The sequence below is a fragment of the Aulonocara stuartgranti genome (genome assembly GCF_965226115.1).
Source record: "Aulonocara stuartgranti genome assembly, chromosome: 2".
Lineage (NCBI taxonomy): Eukaryota > Metazoa > Chordata > Actinopteri > Cichliformes > Cichlidae > Aulonocara > Aulonocara stuartgranti.
In genome coordinates, this window is record NC_138940.1 from 3,317,047 (window position 1) to 3,335,756 (window position 18,710).

The window sequence follows — 18,710 nt, forward strand, 5'->3', positions numbered from 1 at the left end:
AAATGCTAAAACAAGTTCAGGGATAACCTGTTCTACAACACCATTTTCAGTGTGTGGTAACTGTCAGGTTTATATTATTAGGTTGTCATTTATGCTTAGAAATATTTACTCATATATGCGTAGAGTTTTATAATCAATTGCATATTGATAGAGGTTTGATCCTTAGCAGTCTGTAAAGACTCTGTGTGCCTTCCAGAGTGTTCTGGCAAACACACTCACATCCTGGGGTCACGAGAAGAGGTCGTACCTTCTTTTTTTGTTTCATGGTATAGCAAACACAAGTATATCTGTTTTAGTCTAACTGCCTTTTGTTTAGATGAACGGCTGGACTTCCAGACCAGCAGGATTAGGGAATTCATTTATGGGGTCACATCTTGACCACACAACACACACACACACACACACACACACACACACACACACACACACACACACACGGTACTCTTTGTCTACATGTAAACATGTATACCTATGTAAGACTCATATGTTCATTCATGTAACCTCAATAAAAGGGCAGTGTTACGAGGGCGCAGACGAGAGCAACCTATGGTCAAGCGAAGGAACGGCGCTCGTCCAGTAGTGATGGGATTTCCGGCTCTTTTTAGAGATCCGGCTCTTTCGGTTCGGCTCACTAAAAAGAGCCGGCTCTTTCGGCTCCGAACCGGCTCTTCAGGTTGTTTTGTTGCTTTAATTAATTTATTATTAACAATAATATAAAATTATGCACAAAAGGAATTACTAACGTAAAAAAAGTGGTTTTATTTATATATGTTTATATATAAATATATGCGGTGGCCCCTAGAGACAAAACACGTACAAACTCCAAAACACATTTCTAGCATGAACTGAACTTTCAAAGCAGAGCTACTAGATCACTTAAATTACACAATTGAAAGCATGTGTGTATTGTTTGTGTATTTATACACAGGCACTCATATATATTCAAATAATTTAAAAAAAAGTTCATTTACCTGTTACTACCACACACCAAATCCAGTCGTTGGTACTTGCTGGCTTGTGTAGCCACAAGATAACAAAGGCTCAACACTGCGCCCAGCATCCTGGAGCACTTCTGTTGTCTTTTGTACGTGTTTTGAGTTTTTATGTGCTTCTGAGTTTTTACGTGTTTTGGAGTTTTTACGTGTTTTGGAGTTTGTACGTGTTTTTACGTGTTTCGGAGTTTGTACATGCTTCAGAGTTCGTATGTGATTTGAAGTTTGTACATGCTTTGTCTCTAGGGGCCACCGTAAATATACTGTAGCGGGTCAGGGCTGTTCAGGGTTCTGTTTGTACAGTAATGTTTGTTTATGTTGCCATAGTGACAGGTGACGCCCTCTCGCTGCGACGGTGTGTCCTTCCGGGGGTCAGAGGGCGCCTTGTGTTGTTGTTGTTGTTTTTCGCTGTGCTGTGGCCGCGCTGAGCATTAGCTAGCGGCAGTGTTTTCTAGAATTGTTAATAAACGGCTGTGCTCCCTGGCTAGCTCACGGAAGCAAGACCAAACGACACCTCCGTCTCCTCCTTTTCTGAGCTCGCCACAATACTGTGCACCTGGCTGTTGGATTTCCTCACCGGAAGACCTCAAGCAGTACGGGTCGGCAGTAATACATCCAGCACCATCATTCTAAACACGGGGGCCCCGCAGGGATGTGTGCTGAGCCCCCTCCTCTTCACTCTGCTGACCCATGACTGCACTCCATCATACAGCTCCAACCTCTTCATCAAGTTTGCGGACGACACAACGGTGGTGGGTCTCATTAGCAACAGGGATGAGACCGACTACAGAAGTGAGGTGAGACGCCTGGCCACGTGGTGTGCTGACAACAATCTCTCTCTGAATGTGGAGAAGACGAAGGAGATTGTTGTGGACTTCAGGAGAATGCACACCCAACATGCTCCTCTGACCATTGACGGAGCGTCTGTGGAGAGAGTGAGCAGCACCAAGTTCTTGGGTGTGCACATCACAGAGGATCTCTCCTGGACGTACAACACCACAGCACTGGCCAAGAAATCACAGCAGCGTCTCTTCTTTCTCCGCAAACTAAGAAGAGCAGGAGCACCAGCCCCCATCATGTACACTTTCTACAGAGGCACCATCGAGAGCATCCTGTCGAGCTGCATCACTGTGTGGTTTGGATCCTGTCATAGAACCCTCCAACGCATAGTGAGAGCTGCAGAGAGGATCATTGGTGTCTCTCTCCCCTCCCTCCAGGACATTTACAGCACCCGTCTCACTAAAAAAGCCCTTTGCATAGCGGCTGATCCCACGCACCCAATGCAAAGCTTCTTCAAGCTGCTGCCGTCGGGGAGGAGACTGCGGAGTCTCCAGGCCAGGACCAGCAGGCTGAAGGACAGCTTCATCCATCAGGCTGTCAGGAAGCTTAACTCCCTCCCGATTCTGCCCCCTCTCCCCTCTCTCCTCCACGGTCTCACTGAACTCTGTCACACACACACACACTCTCTGACTCACTCACTGGCCTGCACCAGTTACCAGTCACTTTGTGGAGCATTGGACTGCCATTACCTCATAAGACTTTGTTGTTACACTATCTCTTACCGTACATTACTAAATCTCCATTTGCACTATTTGCCTACTTGCACTACTCTGCCTGGTTTACACCCAATGTCATTTACCCATTATATTGTATATTGTATAGCTTTCTTGTTATATGTAAAATTGTATTGTATTTATTTAAATTTTTACTTTTTAATTATTTTACCTGCATTTTTTAATCACTCTTATATTTAAATGTTCATTTGCTATTTTATCTAGGGATCGAGAGTAACGTAGTTTCTATTCTCTGTATGTCCTGTACATGTGGCAGAATTGACAATAAAGTTGACTTTGACTTGACTTTGACTTATTTATTCACTCCACATAAAATGTAATAAATAAATCATCTAATACAAAAATCAACTATTCACATTTCAACTTTTAACTATTTAAATTTTCAGCTTTTTCCTTTTACAAATTTAAAGTGAAAACAACACAAAACACTGCAAACCACAACACAATTAAATATAAATTATAATATGAAAACAAAAAGAACATGCATATTCTCTGTCATATGGGCCCGCATGAATAAACTTTCTGAATCCTTCATCATCTGCAACCAAAAATAGTTGTGGATGATTACTATACCTTTCTAATGTGACGTTGTTGTCCCTGGCTCTCTTTCTCTCTTTCTCCCTCTGGCTCTGTTCCTGTGTGTAACTACCGCTCCATACCCTCCCCCCTCTGCCCAGCGTAAAGCAAAAGGCTCGCGTGCAGAGTGAAGCGGAAAAAAAGTGCGAGAGAGAGGCTGAGAGAAAGAAAAAAAAACAACCCACGTGACGGCTCGCGTCGTTCACGTCAAGGAGCCGGCTCTAAGAGCCATTTCATTCGCGAACGACCCATCACTATCGTCCAGTCCTCTCCCTCATGCATGAGTAACACAAAGAACTTTGACTACTTGTGTCTTGCTTTTGCTGTGTAGTAGAATTGTCTTGAACGTTCCAGCCAATAGGTTTATGCTACGAACCTATCAGTAACTTGCTCACTGGGCAATCTACTGCATTTAAGTTATGTAGCAGACAATTTCTTCACATCGCTTTCACTTGCGCAAAAACTTCTTGGACGGAAAACCACCATCCTCGGCACAGTCAACAAGATTCGCAGGGAAATTCCTCAATCCACTAGACAGACAGATCGCAATGAATTCACCACTCAGGTATGTTGCAGGTCTTTTGTGGTTCTATGTTTATGTGTTTCATTGTGTGTAAAAGTGCTATGGAAATAACAATTTATCTTATTTCTTAGGTGTTTTCAACCTCTGCTGCCACGCTGACAGCGTATGCGGCCAAACGGAAGAAGACAGTCTATATTCTTAGCAGCATGCACAGCGTGGTTCAGACTGATAACACTACCAAAAGGAAGCCAAACACTGTCACCCTTTACAACAAAACAAAGTGTGGCGTGGATGTGATGGACCAGATGGTTCGGGAGTACACTGTCCGCAAAGGAACACGGCGCTGGCCAGTCGCCGTGTTTTATAACATGATTGACATGGCAGCACTGAATGCACATGTGCTGTATCAAGCATGCACCGGGACGAAGGAAAGACGGGTGGACTTCCTGGTGGAGCTTGCAAGGGAGTTGGCTCACTCTCATGTAGCTGCGAAGAAGGCAAGAAAAGATCAGTTGCTTCGGACACAACCCTCCACACCGAGCCCTGGAAAAAGAGCCACGTGTCAGGTCAAACACAGATGCAAAAAAAATCAGGCCACTGTGCGATGTGTTCACTGCTACAGGTACACATGTGGTAAATGCAGACGACAGATACCATGGCAGTGCCAGGATTGTGAGTGATTGCTGAAAATGTTGAAATGTACTCACTCACTTTTTATCATTATTTGTAAATATGTGTACAAATGGTTGGTTTTTTGTACTGTTTTCATCAATAAATGTCAGCAACAAAGGACATACAAAGGACATGTGTTGATTTCTCCCTAAGATGGCAAACTGAAACACTCCACTCCCCCACCCCCTCAATCACTCACCCCCACTCCCCTCCCTCCAGAATTCCTAGGTAACGACCTAATATACATATGAATGACTCCAGCATTTGACTGACTGCTCTCCGGCTTTTAAAGGTAGAAACGCAAAATGATGACTCCGCGGGGGTCTAAGGTAGAAAACCAAAATGACTGCTCTCCGGGGGTCTAAGTGTTTAAGGTAGTGTCCTTTTGTTATTTGTCTGCCCCTCACCCTCAGTAACTCTTGCAGTAACTCTTGCTTCTGTCCTGGGGGTGGGGGTTAATTCTTCTCCTGCCCTGCACCCCAGTTCATTGTTCACATTCCAGGCCTTTTCTGTTTGTATTCTTACACACTAGCAAACTCCATATTATAATTTTGCAAGCCACCCTAAAATACAGTCTCTTTAGCTCTAATGTATATTCAGCAATCTATTATTCTCAAAACAACCAAAGTGGTCATCTGATGCAAAATGTATAGAAATCATACATATATACCAACAAGACAGTGTACATCACTGTCACAACAGCATTTGTTTTCATTCAAAGGTTTTATGTCTTTGTGGTTCTCTAGTCAAAATGCCCAGGACGATTTTTGTCCCAGTCCAGCCCTGATTGAATTCAAGCTACTTTGTATTCAGACATGGCTACAATTTAGATGGAAGACAATTATAGTCTAGTTGATGAATATTAAAATGATTAATCACTTGATCAGTTAACTTGTTGAAGAAAAATCCATTTGCGAAAATCCATACTGGGCTCTACAACTAGTTTCTCATTGGTTTGGGGATTTTTATATTCTTTTCTTACTTCTTCACAAATAGGAAAGTGAGATACTAAAAGAAATGATGAGTTGAATGCCAAAGTGGTCCACCCTTCCACCCTTATTTGAAATAGCCAAAGAATTGTCAGTTGACTACAACTCATTAATTACAGTTAAAATATACAACGAATAGTCCATCAAGTAAATATTTTACTGTTTTACTTGTCAGTTCTTTTAGTAAATGCTCCATCACTGCTCATACTTACCAAACAAGTAGAACAATTGGTGATTGGCTACTTTATCGTAGGTGTGCATGAGCAGACAGTCAGGGCAGGTCTGCAGGAACCTGTGATAGGAACTGGCAATTTTCACTGTGCAACAAAACACAAGCATTCATGATGGGAGGATAACAATTCTGATCAACTGAGCATGCAAATTGTACTGTGACAAACATCACACACCTGAGTGACAGATGTAACTGATGTGATTACATGTGTACATGCTGTATGTTGTTCACTGAAGCAACTTACTGTAGAACTCTAAGTCTTTGCCATCAACTAGGGACATGTTCTGAACATTCCTGAGGCAGCGATCCTCCCTAAAACAATGATCAAGCAGAATGGAAGTGGAAAATGGCAACATTAAAATTTCATCTGGATTGATAATGAGACACCAAAAGAAATATTGACTTGCACACCATGACGTTTTTCTCATCTGAATGCATCCTTGACCGACACTTTCAAACCTGATTTGACTTTAATAATAGAAGACTGAGTTCTAAACAGAGTAATCTGTGGCATTTTTTAATCAACACAAATGAGGGCGGCATGGTGGCTCAGTAATGACCACCGTTGCTGTTGCTGTTCCTGGGTTACCCCAGAGTGGACCTCTTTGTGTAGAGTTTGCTTACGTGGGTGTTCACTGGGAGTTCTGGTTTCTTCTGCCACTGCTCTTACTATAGATACTCTTAATCTGAAGAGTTTCACTTTCTGATTAAACTAATATTTTGCAGAATATAAAAATTGCATGATGCAACCACACTAGTTTTTATATAAAGTTGCAATCAGTTCATTTCAGTATCAACCAGCTTTCTGCCAACAGTATAGCAAATTGGAAGTATTGGAATTTCAGGAGTGGGACCACACCTCCAAACATGCTCCTTCCGGTTCTGATCAATGTCCGGTCGTTAAGCGATGACGTGACGAATCCTACTTCCGGGCCTAAAGTAGTCTGCGTTTAATATGGCTTTTGTGTTGTTAACATGTTTAATGTTTTGTATTTTCTTCTATTTAATCTCAAAAAGCTCCTAAAACAGTCAGTGATCACTGTTGACCTCCCTCAGCTTTTATTACCAATAATCATTTATTTAAGCTCAGTTTTTAAAACCTTAGGATGTAACTACAGCAGACTGAACGACCGGATATGTTCCCCCAGTTCACACCCTCCCTCGCCTTTTCAACTTCTTCTCTTCTATTTTGTACATCGGGAGCCGTCACCAGTCCCCTTCGAGGCCTCCCCCAAACCACAGCTCAATTAATGTCCAAGCCATTCACCTTTATCTACTGAAACACTATCAAACGTTAAATGAGGATGTGAAATTTGAGGTTAAAAAACCAGCAGACCTGTTGACGCAGCGCGAGGTAGGGAGTAACATGCTAGCCAGAATAAAACAGTGTAAATGCAGCTCTCTGAGTGAGAGTTGAGAAACAGGTGGAGAATAGGATATATCCAGAGAACAGCTTTGCTATCAAAAACTATTCCACCATTATCTCCGCCATTATGATTTGTAGAACAGCACAATACATCTCAGTTAATCTGATCACCTCTCAGATGAATGAGCTCCTCACCCTACAGTTAGGTCCATGATTGAAGGCTGCTTCTAACAGCTTGGACGAGTTTACGGACACTGTCACCTCCTATATCCACTTCTGTGAGGACAGCATTGTGCCATCACGCACCAGGGTGAGTTATAACAATGACAAACCCTGGTTTACTCCTAAACTCAAAAAGCTGTGGCTGGAAAAGAGAAAGGCGTTCAGAAGCGGAGACAGGGACTGCTACAGAGAGGCCAAGTACAGGTTCACTAAAGAAGTGGACGTTGCTAAACATCAGCACTCTGAGAAGATGCAGCAGCAGATCTCAGAGAATGACTCGGCCTCTGTGTGGAAAGGTTTTAGGAATATCACCAACTACAAGCCTAAAACTCCCCACTCCACTGATGACTTGCTCTTGGCCAACACCCTCAACGACTTCTACTGCCGTTTTGACGAGCCATCAGGCAGCCTTCACACCTCCAACGGCCCCAACAATAGAGACACTTTGGACACTCATTCCCCCACCTCTCCCCCCTCCATAGAGCCATCACCCCCATCAAACACTTCACCTACAACACCTCCCTCCTCACCCCACACCAAGGAGGATTTCACACCACCTCCTCCCACTACAACTCTTCATATTCATGAAGCAGATGTGAGGAAGCAGTTTAATACATCTTATTCTTATCTGTATGCAATATCATTTTGTCAAAGCTACTGGTGTAGATACAAGTTGCATACAAAGTGTCCGTGTGTGCAGTGTGTGGCACGTGATACACATTTGTAAGGCATAATTCAGTATCTTTTAACCCAAATTACTGCACAATCTTTTCTTATTGTCAGCCTGGCTGCGGGTAGTGCCTACACTTATTCAACAAGTCAAAATAAAACAGTCCTGACAGGGGAAGGCTTCTTGTGAAAAAGCTACAGATCCTGTTGATAGCAAAATTGATGTGCGTACTGAGTAAACAGGTTTGGGGGGCCGTTGCAAGCAGACGAGTAGCCAGCCACAGTCTGTATCTCATAGTTCAGCGGCCACATGTGGCTTTGCTTGTTCTTTCACAGTACAAGTTAATTTGGGTAAACTATGATTGCACAGTTCATGTCATCTTGTCCACCTAACAAGTGCAATATTTTCTTTTCCCCACAGAAACAGTTCTCAAATATATGCAGATGTCAAAATTTATGAATTGTTAGAATTCTTGTAGAGTCTTGATTAAGCAATCCTTGGGTGCCTTGAAAGGTGCTTTCAAATAAAATTATTATTATTATTATTATTGTTGTTGTTATAGTTATATCAACATTATCTAGTTGTGTCAGTGTATCCATCCCTCCATCCACCCATTTGTCCTGTAAATTACACACCAATGTAGAAAGAATTTTTAATTTGCTAGTGTTCCCTGTGGCCTATGAGTGGTCCACAATTCTTATACAGGGAGCACAGAATTATTAGGCAAGTTGTATTTGTGAGGAATAATGTTATTATTGAACAACAACCATGTTCTCAATGAACACAAAAAACTCATTAATATCAAAGCTGAATGTTTTTGGAAGTAGTTTTTAGTTTGTTTTTAGTTTTAGCTATTTTACGGGGATATCTGTGTGTGCAGGTGACTATTACTGTGCAGAATTATTAGGCAACTTAACAAAAAACAAATATATACCAATTTCAATTATTTATTTTTACCAGTGAAACCAATATAACATCTCCACATTCACAAATATACATTTCTGACATTCAAAAACAAAACAAAAACAAATCAGCGACCAATATAGCCACCTTTCTTTGCAAGGACACTCAAAAGCCTGCCATCCATGGATTCTGTCAGTGTTTTGATCTGTTCACCATCAACATTGCGTGCAGCAGCAACCACAGCCTCCCAGACACTGTTCAGAGAGGTGTACTGTTTTCCCTCCTTGTAAATCTTACATTTGATGATGGACCACAGGTTCTCAATGGGGTTCAGGTCAGGTGAACAAGGAGGCCATGTCATTAGTTTTTCTTCTTTTAGACCCTTTCTTGCAGCCACGCTGTGGAGTACTTGGACGCGTGTGATGGAGCATTGTCCTGCATGAAAATCATGTTTTTCTTGAAGGATGCAGACTTCTTCCTGTACCACTGCTTGAAGAAGGTGTCTTCCAGAAACTGGCAGTAGGACTGGGAGTTGAGCTTGACTCCATCCTCAACCCGAAAAGGCCCCACAAGCTCATCTTTGATGATACCAGCCCAAACCAGTACTCCACCTCCACCTTGCTGGCGTCTGAGTGGGACTGGAGCTCTCTGCCCTTTACCAATCCAGCCACGGGCCCATCCATCTGGCCCATCAAGACTCACTCTCATTTCATCAGTCCATAAAACCTTAGAAAAACCAGTCTTGAGATATTTCTTGGCCCAGTCTTGACGTTTCAGCTTGTGTGTCTTGTTCAGTGGTGGTCGTCTTTCAGCCTTTCTTACCTTGGCCATGTCTCTGAGTATTGCACACCTTGTGCTTTTGGGCACTCCAGTGATGTTGCAGCTCTGAAATATGGCCAAACTGGTGGCAAGTGGCATCTTGGCAGCTGCACGCTTGACTTTTCTCAGTTCATGGGCAGTTATTTTGCGCCTTGGTTTTTCCACACGCTTCCTGCGACTCTGTTGACTATTTTGAATGAAACGCTTGATTGTTCGATGATCACGCTTCAGAAGCTTTGCAATTTTGAGACTGCTGCATCCCTCTGCAAGATATCTCACTATTTTTGACTTTTCTGAGCCTGTCAAGTCCTTCTTTTGACCCATTTTGCCAAAGGAAAGGACATTGCCTAATAATTATGCACACCTGATATAGGGTGTTGATGTCATTAGACCACACCCCTTCTCATTACAGAGATGCACATCACCTAATATGCTTAATTGGTAGTAGGCTTTCGAGCCTATACAGCTTGGAGTAAGACAACATGCATGAAGAGGATGATGTGGACAAAATACTCATTTGCCTAATAATTCTGCACTCCCTGTACTTCTAAACCTAAAAAAAGATGTAAGAGAAAAGAATTCTGATATCCCAGAATTAATTACTTAATTTATTTACTGAGTTGCTTGACCTACCCTGATAATTTGCCCAGGCGTCCTCTCACAGTAACATGTTTTCTGGGCTAGATGCATAAGCACTGTTAGGAGTGCCTTTCTAGGATAGTGCTCTATAACTGTTTAAGTATTATATATTTAACAGATAGCACTGTAGATAGATCGATTCCTGTTGTTTGTATTATTATTCACTCAGTTTTATTCATTCATTTATTTATTTTTCTTCATTCACATTTCTAACCAAGCACTCCATCTCACACACACACTGGATTAATCCTAATAAACCAAAGCAGTTTGTCTTGTGTCTGTAATAACTGTGTGTCCAAGACACAATTATTACTATTGTTGTTCTATAAGTTAAAATTAAGTCATGAATGTTGAAATGAATGACACGCGCTGTACTTGATTATTATGTACAGTTTGTCCAAAAGTTTAACAAACTCAGGTCTTGTTTGGTAAAAAAACTAAAGTTGAGATTGTTTTTCTTTCTTTCTTCCTTTTTCTTCTTCAAAGTCACGCAGTACTGAACAAAAGCATCACAGGCGTTGAAAACCTATAAAGTCGTTCTTCAGCTTACATATGTTGGTCACCTCACAGGTGTCATTTGATGCCTTTGTCAGCTTCGCTATGTTTTTTTTTCTCGGTATTTTTCCGTGTGTGTGTTTTCTTCTCATTTCCTGTGGTGCAGTCTGTCACATAGAGGCGCCTGCTTTTCATAGCTGCTCATGTTGTCTTGCACAGTTCAGACGGTGATTTTTCTTGCACCTATATCAGAGACAGTGTGTGGTTGATAGATGTTATCAGTTATCCAGTAAATTCCTATCACAACGTGGCTTATACAGTTTGTGCTACTGCAAATTTACAGCTGGGCTTCAGTCAGCAGTGTTAGTGAGGTACAGCTTAAGAAGTCACACATTTAAAACATATTCCTTCAGTAGATAATATGTCTGGCGCTTAAAGGTTACTGTATTAATATTACTGCTGACCATGTAATGCATTTAGTATGTTGATTTTGCCATGTTAAAGAAGAGCCGCCTTTGTGACGCTGAAAAGTCTGACGTTCAACACATCTTATAACAGAACCCATTAATCTTTATTCACAGTGTGCTCATCGGTTGTTTCTAATTGTTCTGGAAGTGGTGAAAAGTTACATTTTACTGGATGCAAAACATTTCTGTCTTGAATGATTTTTTCCATCCTGGAAAGTTGAACCTCATAAATGAACTAAAGAAATCCCAGAGAGATTTTCCATTTATTATGATAATGGTGTTTACACTTGTTTGTGAAGCTATGTGATTTAACCAACCTTAAAAACTCTGGTTTTGACTCTGTTCATTCTGCAAACCTCAGGTGGGTTATGTTTGCATCTGCCAATAAATATTTGTAACTGCCTGAATTACCAATTAATTACAAATGAAATAAGCTAATCACCGTATACATAAATGTGCTTAAAATACTTTTTTAATTGCTTATTTAGACTTTATAATGGCACCGCAACCTTATTATATATTAGCTCATTAAGGATAAATGTTTATTTTTACATTCAAAAATGACATTTTAAGGCAGGTTAGCTTGTTCAATGATGAGGTTTAATGGATATGAATTTCAAATTTCTCTGTGCCATGGGCCATCTGTCCACTCTCACCTCCTCTGGGTGCTCCTGATATGAGCTTAAGTCCTTCATGACAAGGGCCATTCAAGAGTAATCCCAGGACTTATAGGATGAAGCTGGTTGATTAAAAAGTTCCATTTCTGGATGTAATCAGTGATTACTGTTGGCCCAGATGAAATATCCATGAACACAAAGTGTGCTCCAACTCTTGTGATTTGTCCCAAAATAAATAAAATATAATTAAATTGAATAAAGACTGATTACAGTACATAAGGAATTTCTTTTTCACAGACATCATTATTATAGTCATAAAACGTTGCAATTTCTTACATAGTATTTATATTATTATAATTCTAATTATATCATTATTAATACTTTTTATATTATTTTTATAAATATATGCATGTATTAAGCATCTAAAGAATAAATATCTTCTCCTAAAATCGTTCTGCATTGCTTCTTTAGGCCACTGTGAGCATCTATTACGTCACATCTGGCCATTTTCAACATAATTACTTTGATGTGTTTAGAACTTAGATGATATTTTTGTTTTTCTTGGGCTTCATTAAAGCCAAGACATAAAAATAAGAAATAAGATTTAAAAAATGCAATATTCAGTCAGAAATACAGCAATGTTGCAGTTCAGCTCTGATCTACATGGATATGCAAATTTACATACACAACTACAACAAAACTAAAATCTTATTAACTATAAGCAGTCATGCTTTTGATCACCTATTCAAGGCCAAAGGTCTTCACAGCTTTGTAGATTTCATGCTTCTCCACCTTTGACTCTTTCATTTCGCATCTGTCAGCTTCTATCATGGTAAAGACAACAGCAGAAAACATCCATGTGTCCTTATTCTGGGAAATGGAGAAAGAAAAAAAATATTGGAACGATCAAAACTTAACCATAAAAGATTCATATTTCTGAGGATATTGCTGTCATTAAGTACTTTACCTGTTGTGTTTTCTGACCACAAAAGTTTTTCTGCTGGACAAGTGCTTGATTACAGAATAGACAGATGACAATAAATACAAATGTAAGATTTTTTAACTTTTGATCTGTAGCGAACTGTGAGTAACTTTGATTACCTTTGTGATGATCATTGTTGTTTCTTTTGAATGTGTACATGAGGACAGCTATAACAATATTATACCCACACACAGCAGAAAAATAATCGTACTTCCTGGCTGTGACGACGGAGTGTCTCCTGAAACAAGTTTGATGTTACCTCAAAGTTATAAAAATTGTATTAATTAATTGTCACTGTACATACTGGCACTTAAATATTATATAATTTACATATTATATGGATTAATTTAAAAATCAATGGGACGGGTACCTTGAATATTAAGTATAGTTCCATTTCCAGATATTATTTCCCCACATGTGGCCACAGCGCAGTAGTAAGTCCCAGCATCAGAGGAGCTGACGCTCTTAGAGAAGCGATAAACACATCTTTTCTGAGGGTTAGATCTGTTCTCATATTCATTATGTCTTTTCCCGTCAGTGTAGATGATGTTTGGATGAGATCCCGCTCTGAACCAGAAAACATTATGATCTCCTGGACACATCTTGTTCTCAGAATCGGAGAAGACTGAACACTCGAGAGTCGCTGTGTCTCCTGAATAGACTGGATTTGATTCCATCTGCTTTTGGACAACGATATAGTTTGATGACCTCTGAGTGTTTCCTGTGTAATACAAAACACAAAGACATTCTTCAAAACATGCTCAGAGATTTTTAAAATGTTTGTAAAAGTAGAACAGTTGAATACCTTTTACTAACAAATACATCCCGCTCCATTCACCCCTAACACAACTGCCTTGCTCACAGTGATAGTAGCCCTCATCTTCTTGGACTGTCTTCACAATAGTCAGGTTGCCAAAATTTTTATCAATTTTTGCCTCAAATCTTGATTCAGGAAACTCTGGAGTATAAACAGGTTGTGTAGTTCCATAAAATGTAACAACTAATTTAAGAGCATCTCCGACACTCTGCTTGTACCACTGGACTCTACTGCTGATCTCTTTAGTAGTTCTAGCACATGTTAAAGTTGCTGCTTCACCAAGATGAGCGGTTTTCACTGGAACCAGAGAATCTGAGTGAAAACAAAACATAGAAAAAATCACGAGACAAAAATAATTTAAAATTTAAAAATACTCTTGTTATTGTATATACACACAAATCTATTCAACATAAATAATTATATTTCAGACATATAATCAGAATAAAAAAGCACTTACAGCCTTGATGGAGAAAAAGCAATGCAGCCCATAATATGATCATCTTGACACTGCTCCTTTGTTGTGGTGTTTCAGCAGGTCTAAGAGGAGAACTGTACATGTTGGGTTAGACTATAAAATGTATTTGATTGGTTAACATAGAGCAGGCTTAAAAGTACATATCCTGTCACACTGGATGTGTACTTACCTCCCCACATGAACGTTCTAAAACATATTTAGAAATTTTTTTAGAAAAAACTCTTTTTCTTGTTTTCTGAATATTTCAGATTAGTCAATTTTCACATTTGACTATCTGATAGGAGAAGTTAATCACAGAAACAGTAAAATGCAGTTCTATTCCTGGTTGTACTACTTGCTGCAAGAAATACAATTATACTCTGCACTTTAGAGAAAATTTGCAACCTGCATGTTTCATTGGTGCAAGGCCATGTCATGTTGTTCTTCGGAAGAGCTGAAGAGCAGGATGAACAAATACTAAATAGTTTCGCTTCTTCAAAGACAGAACTAATATGCAAGTTGTAGAGCATTTCATAGAAAACAGCAGCAGACACTTAATTATCTTAAGTTTATTACTTAAGTAATAAAATTCTATCCATCCACTTTGGTTACCTCAGTTTTGTTAAGAAGAAATGCCAGACACCTTTATCGATAATCTGCAGCATTTCCAGGATTAATACTAAGGTGTGTCTCCTACGTTCAGCTCCTGCTTCAGTGGGAAATCTATGACATAACATGTCCATGTCTTGGCCGATATCCTGTAGTGTAAAAATGCATTTACATAGTACTTATAGAAACACATGAAATAGGTGGGAGAAACAGCGGTGGTGCCAAAATTTCAAAATTTATCCTCATTCAAAACCAGCCCAGTGGACAACTGGCAAAAGCTCCAAGGGTAAAGTTTATTTTTCATTACCATCCAATATAAGATAAGATAAATTATGATTACCGCTGCAACAAAGTACATAAGCATCTAGAATAATAGGTGGCTGTAGCTCAGGTGGCAGAGCCGGTCAGCCACTAATCAGAAGGTCGGTGGTTCGATCCCAGGCTGCCTCCTGGCAGCATGCCAAATATCCTTGGGCAAGATACTAACCCCATGTTTGCCTACTGGTGGTGGTCAGAGGGCCCGGTGGCGCCAGTGTCCGGCAGCCTTGCCTCTGTCAGTGCGCCCCAGGGCAGCTGTGGCTACAACGTAGCTTCATCACCAGTGTGTGAATGTGTGTGTGAATGACTGAATGTAGTGTGAAGCGCTTTGGGGTCCTTAGGGACTAGAAAAAGCGCTATAGGGTTTTATCAATAAAACCCTAAACTGGCACAATTTTGCTGACAGACGTTAGAATGAATAAACAGTACAGATAATCTGTTACCTCAAAATGTCTTCATTTATTATTCATTCATTGGTTTAACTGATAGATCGACACATTTGTATGGATGTATATTGTTCAATTACTTTAGCTCACTTTAGCTCACAAGACAGCACCAAATGCGAACGTGCACCCGGTCAAATCCTTCTGCTCACCGGACCTGGAGTACCTGATGATTAAGTGCCGGCCGAGGGAATTTACAGCAGTGATTATTACAGTTGTTTACATTCCCCCACAAGCCGACACTGACCGAGCACTCAGGGAACTGTACAGCGCGATCAGCAGCGAGGAAACCGCACACCCAGAGGCAGCGTTTATCACAGCCGGAGACTTTAATAAGGGAAACCTGAAGAAAGTCTCACCCAAACTCCACCAACACATCCATTTTAACACTCGTGGAGATCGGCTACTCGACCACTGCTACACCTCTTTCCGGGATGCGTACAAAGCCCTCCCCCGCGCCCCATTCAGCCAATCAGATCACCGCTCCATCCTGCTCCTGCCCGCCTACAGGCAGAAGCTGAAACAGGAAGCTCCAACCCGGAGGGCGGTGCACTGTTGGACGGACCAATCGGAGTCTGCGCTGCGGGACTGTTTTGATCATGCGGACTGGGAAATTTTCACGTGGCTGCTAGGGACATTGATGAGTACACAGACTCAGTCTGTGGATTTATCAGGAAATGCGTGGAAGATGTCGTCCCATCCAGAACAGTTAAATCCTTCTCAAATCAAAAACCCTGGATTAACGGAGATGTTCGCGCGGCACTGGCGGCACGGAGCACCGCCTTTGCCTCCGCAAACACATCGGACTACAAACACGCACATTACCAACTCCGGAAGACGATCAAAGCAGCCAAACGTGAGTACAGGGACAGGGTGGAGCAACAGTTTGACAACCCTCGGAGTATGTGGCAGGGACTAAACACGATCACAGACTTTAGAGGGAAAACCAGCACACCGCAGACCACGGCCTCTCTGTGTGAGGATCTAAACGTATTCTACGCTAGATTCGACACAGCGAACACCATGAGACCGGACAGTGTGCGCACCGCGGATGACGTCAGTGCGCACACTGTGTCTGAGGAGGATGTGCGGAAGTGCTTCAGGAAGGTGAACGCACGCAAAGCTACTGGTCCGGACGGGATTCCCGGCCGCGTCCTCAAGTCATGCGCGGCTCAGCTGGCTGGAGTGTTCACGCACATCTTCAACCTTTCCCTCTCTCTGTCTGTAGTCCCAGCCTGCTTCAAAGTGGCCACCATCGTCCCTGTACCCAAATCCTCCACCATTTCCTCACTGAACAACTGGCAACCTGTAGCCCTGACCCCCATCGTAAGCAAATGCTTCGAGAAGCTGGTCAGGGACTTCATCTGCTCTGCACTACCCGACTCACTGGACCCTCTACAGTTTGCATACCGCCACAACAGGTCCACTGATGATGCCACAGCCCTGACACTACACACTGCCCTGTCACACCTGGAGAAGAGAGACACATATGTGAGAATGCTGTTTGTAGATTACAGCTCAGCATTCAATACCATCGTTCCCTCGAAGCTGGACAGGAAACTGCAGGATCTAGGACTGAGCAGCTCCCTCTGCAGCTGGATCCTTAGCTTCCTGTCTGACAGACGCCAAGTGGTCAGACTGGGCAGCATCACCTCATCCCCCGTCACACTGAACACTGGTGCTCCACAGGGGTGTGTACTGAGCCCTCTCCTGTACTCACTCTACACCTACGACTGCACAGCCACTAACAACTCCAACATCATTGTGAAGTTTGCGGACGACACTACAGTGGTGGGTCTTATCACCAACGGTGATGAGACGGCTTACAGGGAGGAGGTCAGCGCCCTGACCCACTGGTGTCAAGACAACCATCTCACCCTCAACGTCGCAAAGACAAAGGAGTTGATAGTGGACTTCCGGAGGTGCAGAGAAGTACACACCCCCATCACCATCAGCGGCGCTGCTGTGGAGAGAGTGAGCAGCTTCCGGTTCCTTGGAGTACACCTGGCTGAGGATCTTACGTGGTCAGTACACACAAACAAAACAGTGAAGAAGGCGCAGCAGCGCCTCTTCTTTCTCAGGAGACTGAAAAGATTCGGCATGAGCCCCCGCATCCTCAGGACCTTCTATCACTGTGCCATTGAGAGCATCCTCACTGGATGCATCACCACCTGGTATGGCAACAGCACCGCCTACAACTGCAAAGCTCTCCAGCGAGTAGTGCGGTGCTCTGAACGGATAATTGGAGGTGAGCTTCCCTCCCTCCAGAACATCTACAGGAAGCGGTGCCTGAGGAAAGCAGGGAGGATCATCAAGGACTCCAGTCACCCCAGCCATAAACTGTTCAGACTGCTTCCATCAGGAAGGAGGTTCTGCAGCATCCGGTCCCGTACCAGCAGACTGAGAGACAGCTTCTTCCATCAGGCCATCAGACTGCTGAACACGTCATAGACACCTCAGCTTCACTACTGGAACTTCAACATTATGCACTCCATACTGTACAGTAACGCCACTGTTTTGCACATGTCTCACTTTGTATATTTATTTTATATATTTTATTTATTGTTTACTCTATTTAATTTGTAAAATATGTGTACACACACACACACACACACACACACACACACACACACACACACACACACACACACACACACACACACACACGTAGAAAAATATTTAGTATACACATCCAGAAATGCATATACTATTATATACTGTACATATATTTATTAGTTTCAGATGTAGCCATTCTTGTATTTTGCTTGTTTACATTATTGTATTTTGCACAACTCTGTTGCTTGTGAAGCTCGCACACAAGAATTTCACTCACATGTGCTGTACCAATGTACCTGCACATGTGATGTGACAATAAAAGTGATTTGATTTGATTTGATTTGACAAATAAGAGTATTCATCATTACTTTTATTACATTTTAATTGTAGAACCAGCTTTTGTGGTAGAAGCAGGAGTAATGTTAATGAGGTAAAATCATAAACAAGTAACTAATACAAAAGTCATTTGTGGCTGATTCCTTGCTTTTTGTTTCACAAGCTGTGCGAAACAAATGATGCATGGAAAATTCAGCAGTGATGAGGCTGCCTGGTTTGAATCCACACAGGATTTTTTTCTCCTTTGATTTTTAGTGTCTGTGCATGGGGGTTATTGTTTGCAAACCTTATCAGGATTTCCAAAAACTCTAAATTTATATAAAGCATCGCTTCCTGTTTTGTACTCAGAACTGAATTGTGCCTGCCCTAATTAATGGGTTTGAGAATCTATGAGAGAGGAAGGCTAGGGTGCCATTTAATATCATATTCTGAAAGCTAC

At 41.7% G+C, this 18,710-nt stretch overlaps 1 protein-coding gene across 1 annotated transcript; it reads left to right on the top strand.

The window, feature by feature from the left end:
• Positions 1-3,538: 3,538 nt before the first annotated feature.
• On the top strand, positions 3,539-4,518 carry LOC309692019 (uncharacterized protein). The gene is made up of 2 exons (XM_082510136.1): positions 3,539-3,707; positions 3,797-4,518. Exon 2 carries the CDS (start codon positions 3,872-3,874, stop codon positions 4,343-4,345), a length of 474 nt encoding a protein of 157 aa, XP_082366262.1. The 5' UTR covers positions 3,539-3,707; positions 3,797-3,871; the 3' UTR covers positions 4,346-4,518.
• Positions 4,519-18,710: the final 14,192 nt, after the last annotated feature.

What these genes read in the sequence shown, in the direction of transcription:
- LOC309692019 (XM_082510136.1), top strand. Translation starts at nt 3,872, where the DNA reads ATGCACAGCGTGGTTCAGACTGATAACACTACCAAAAGGAAGCCAAAC.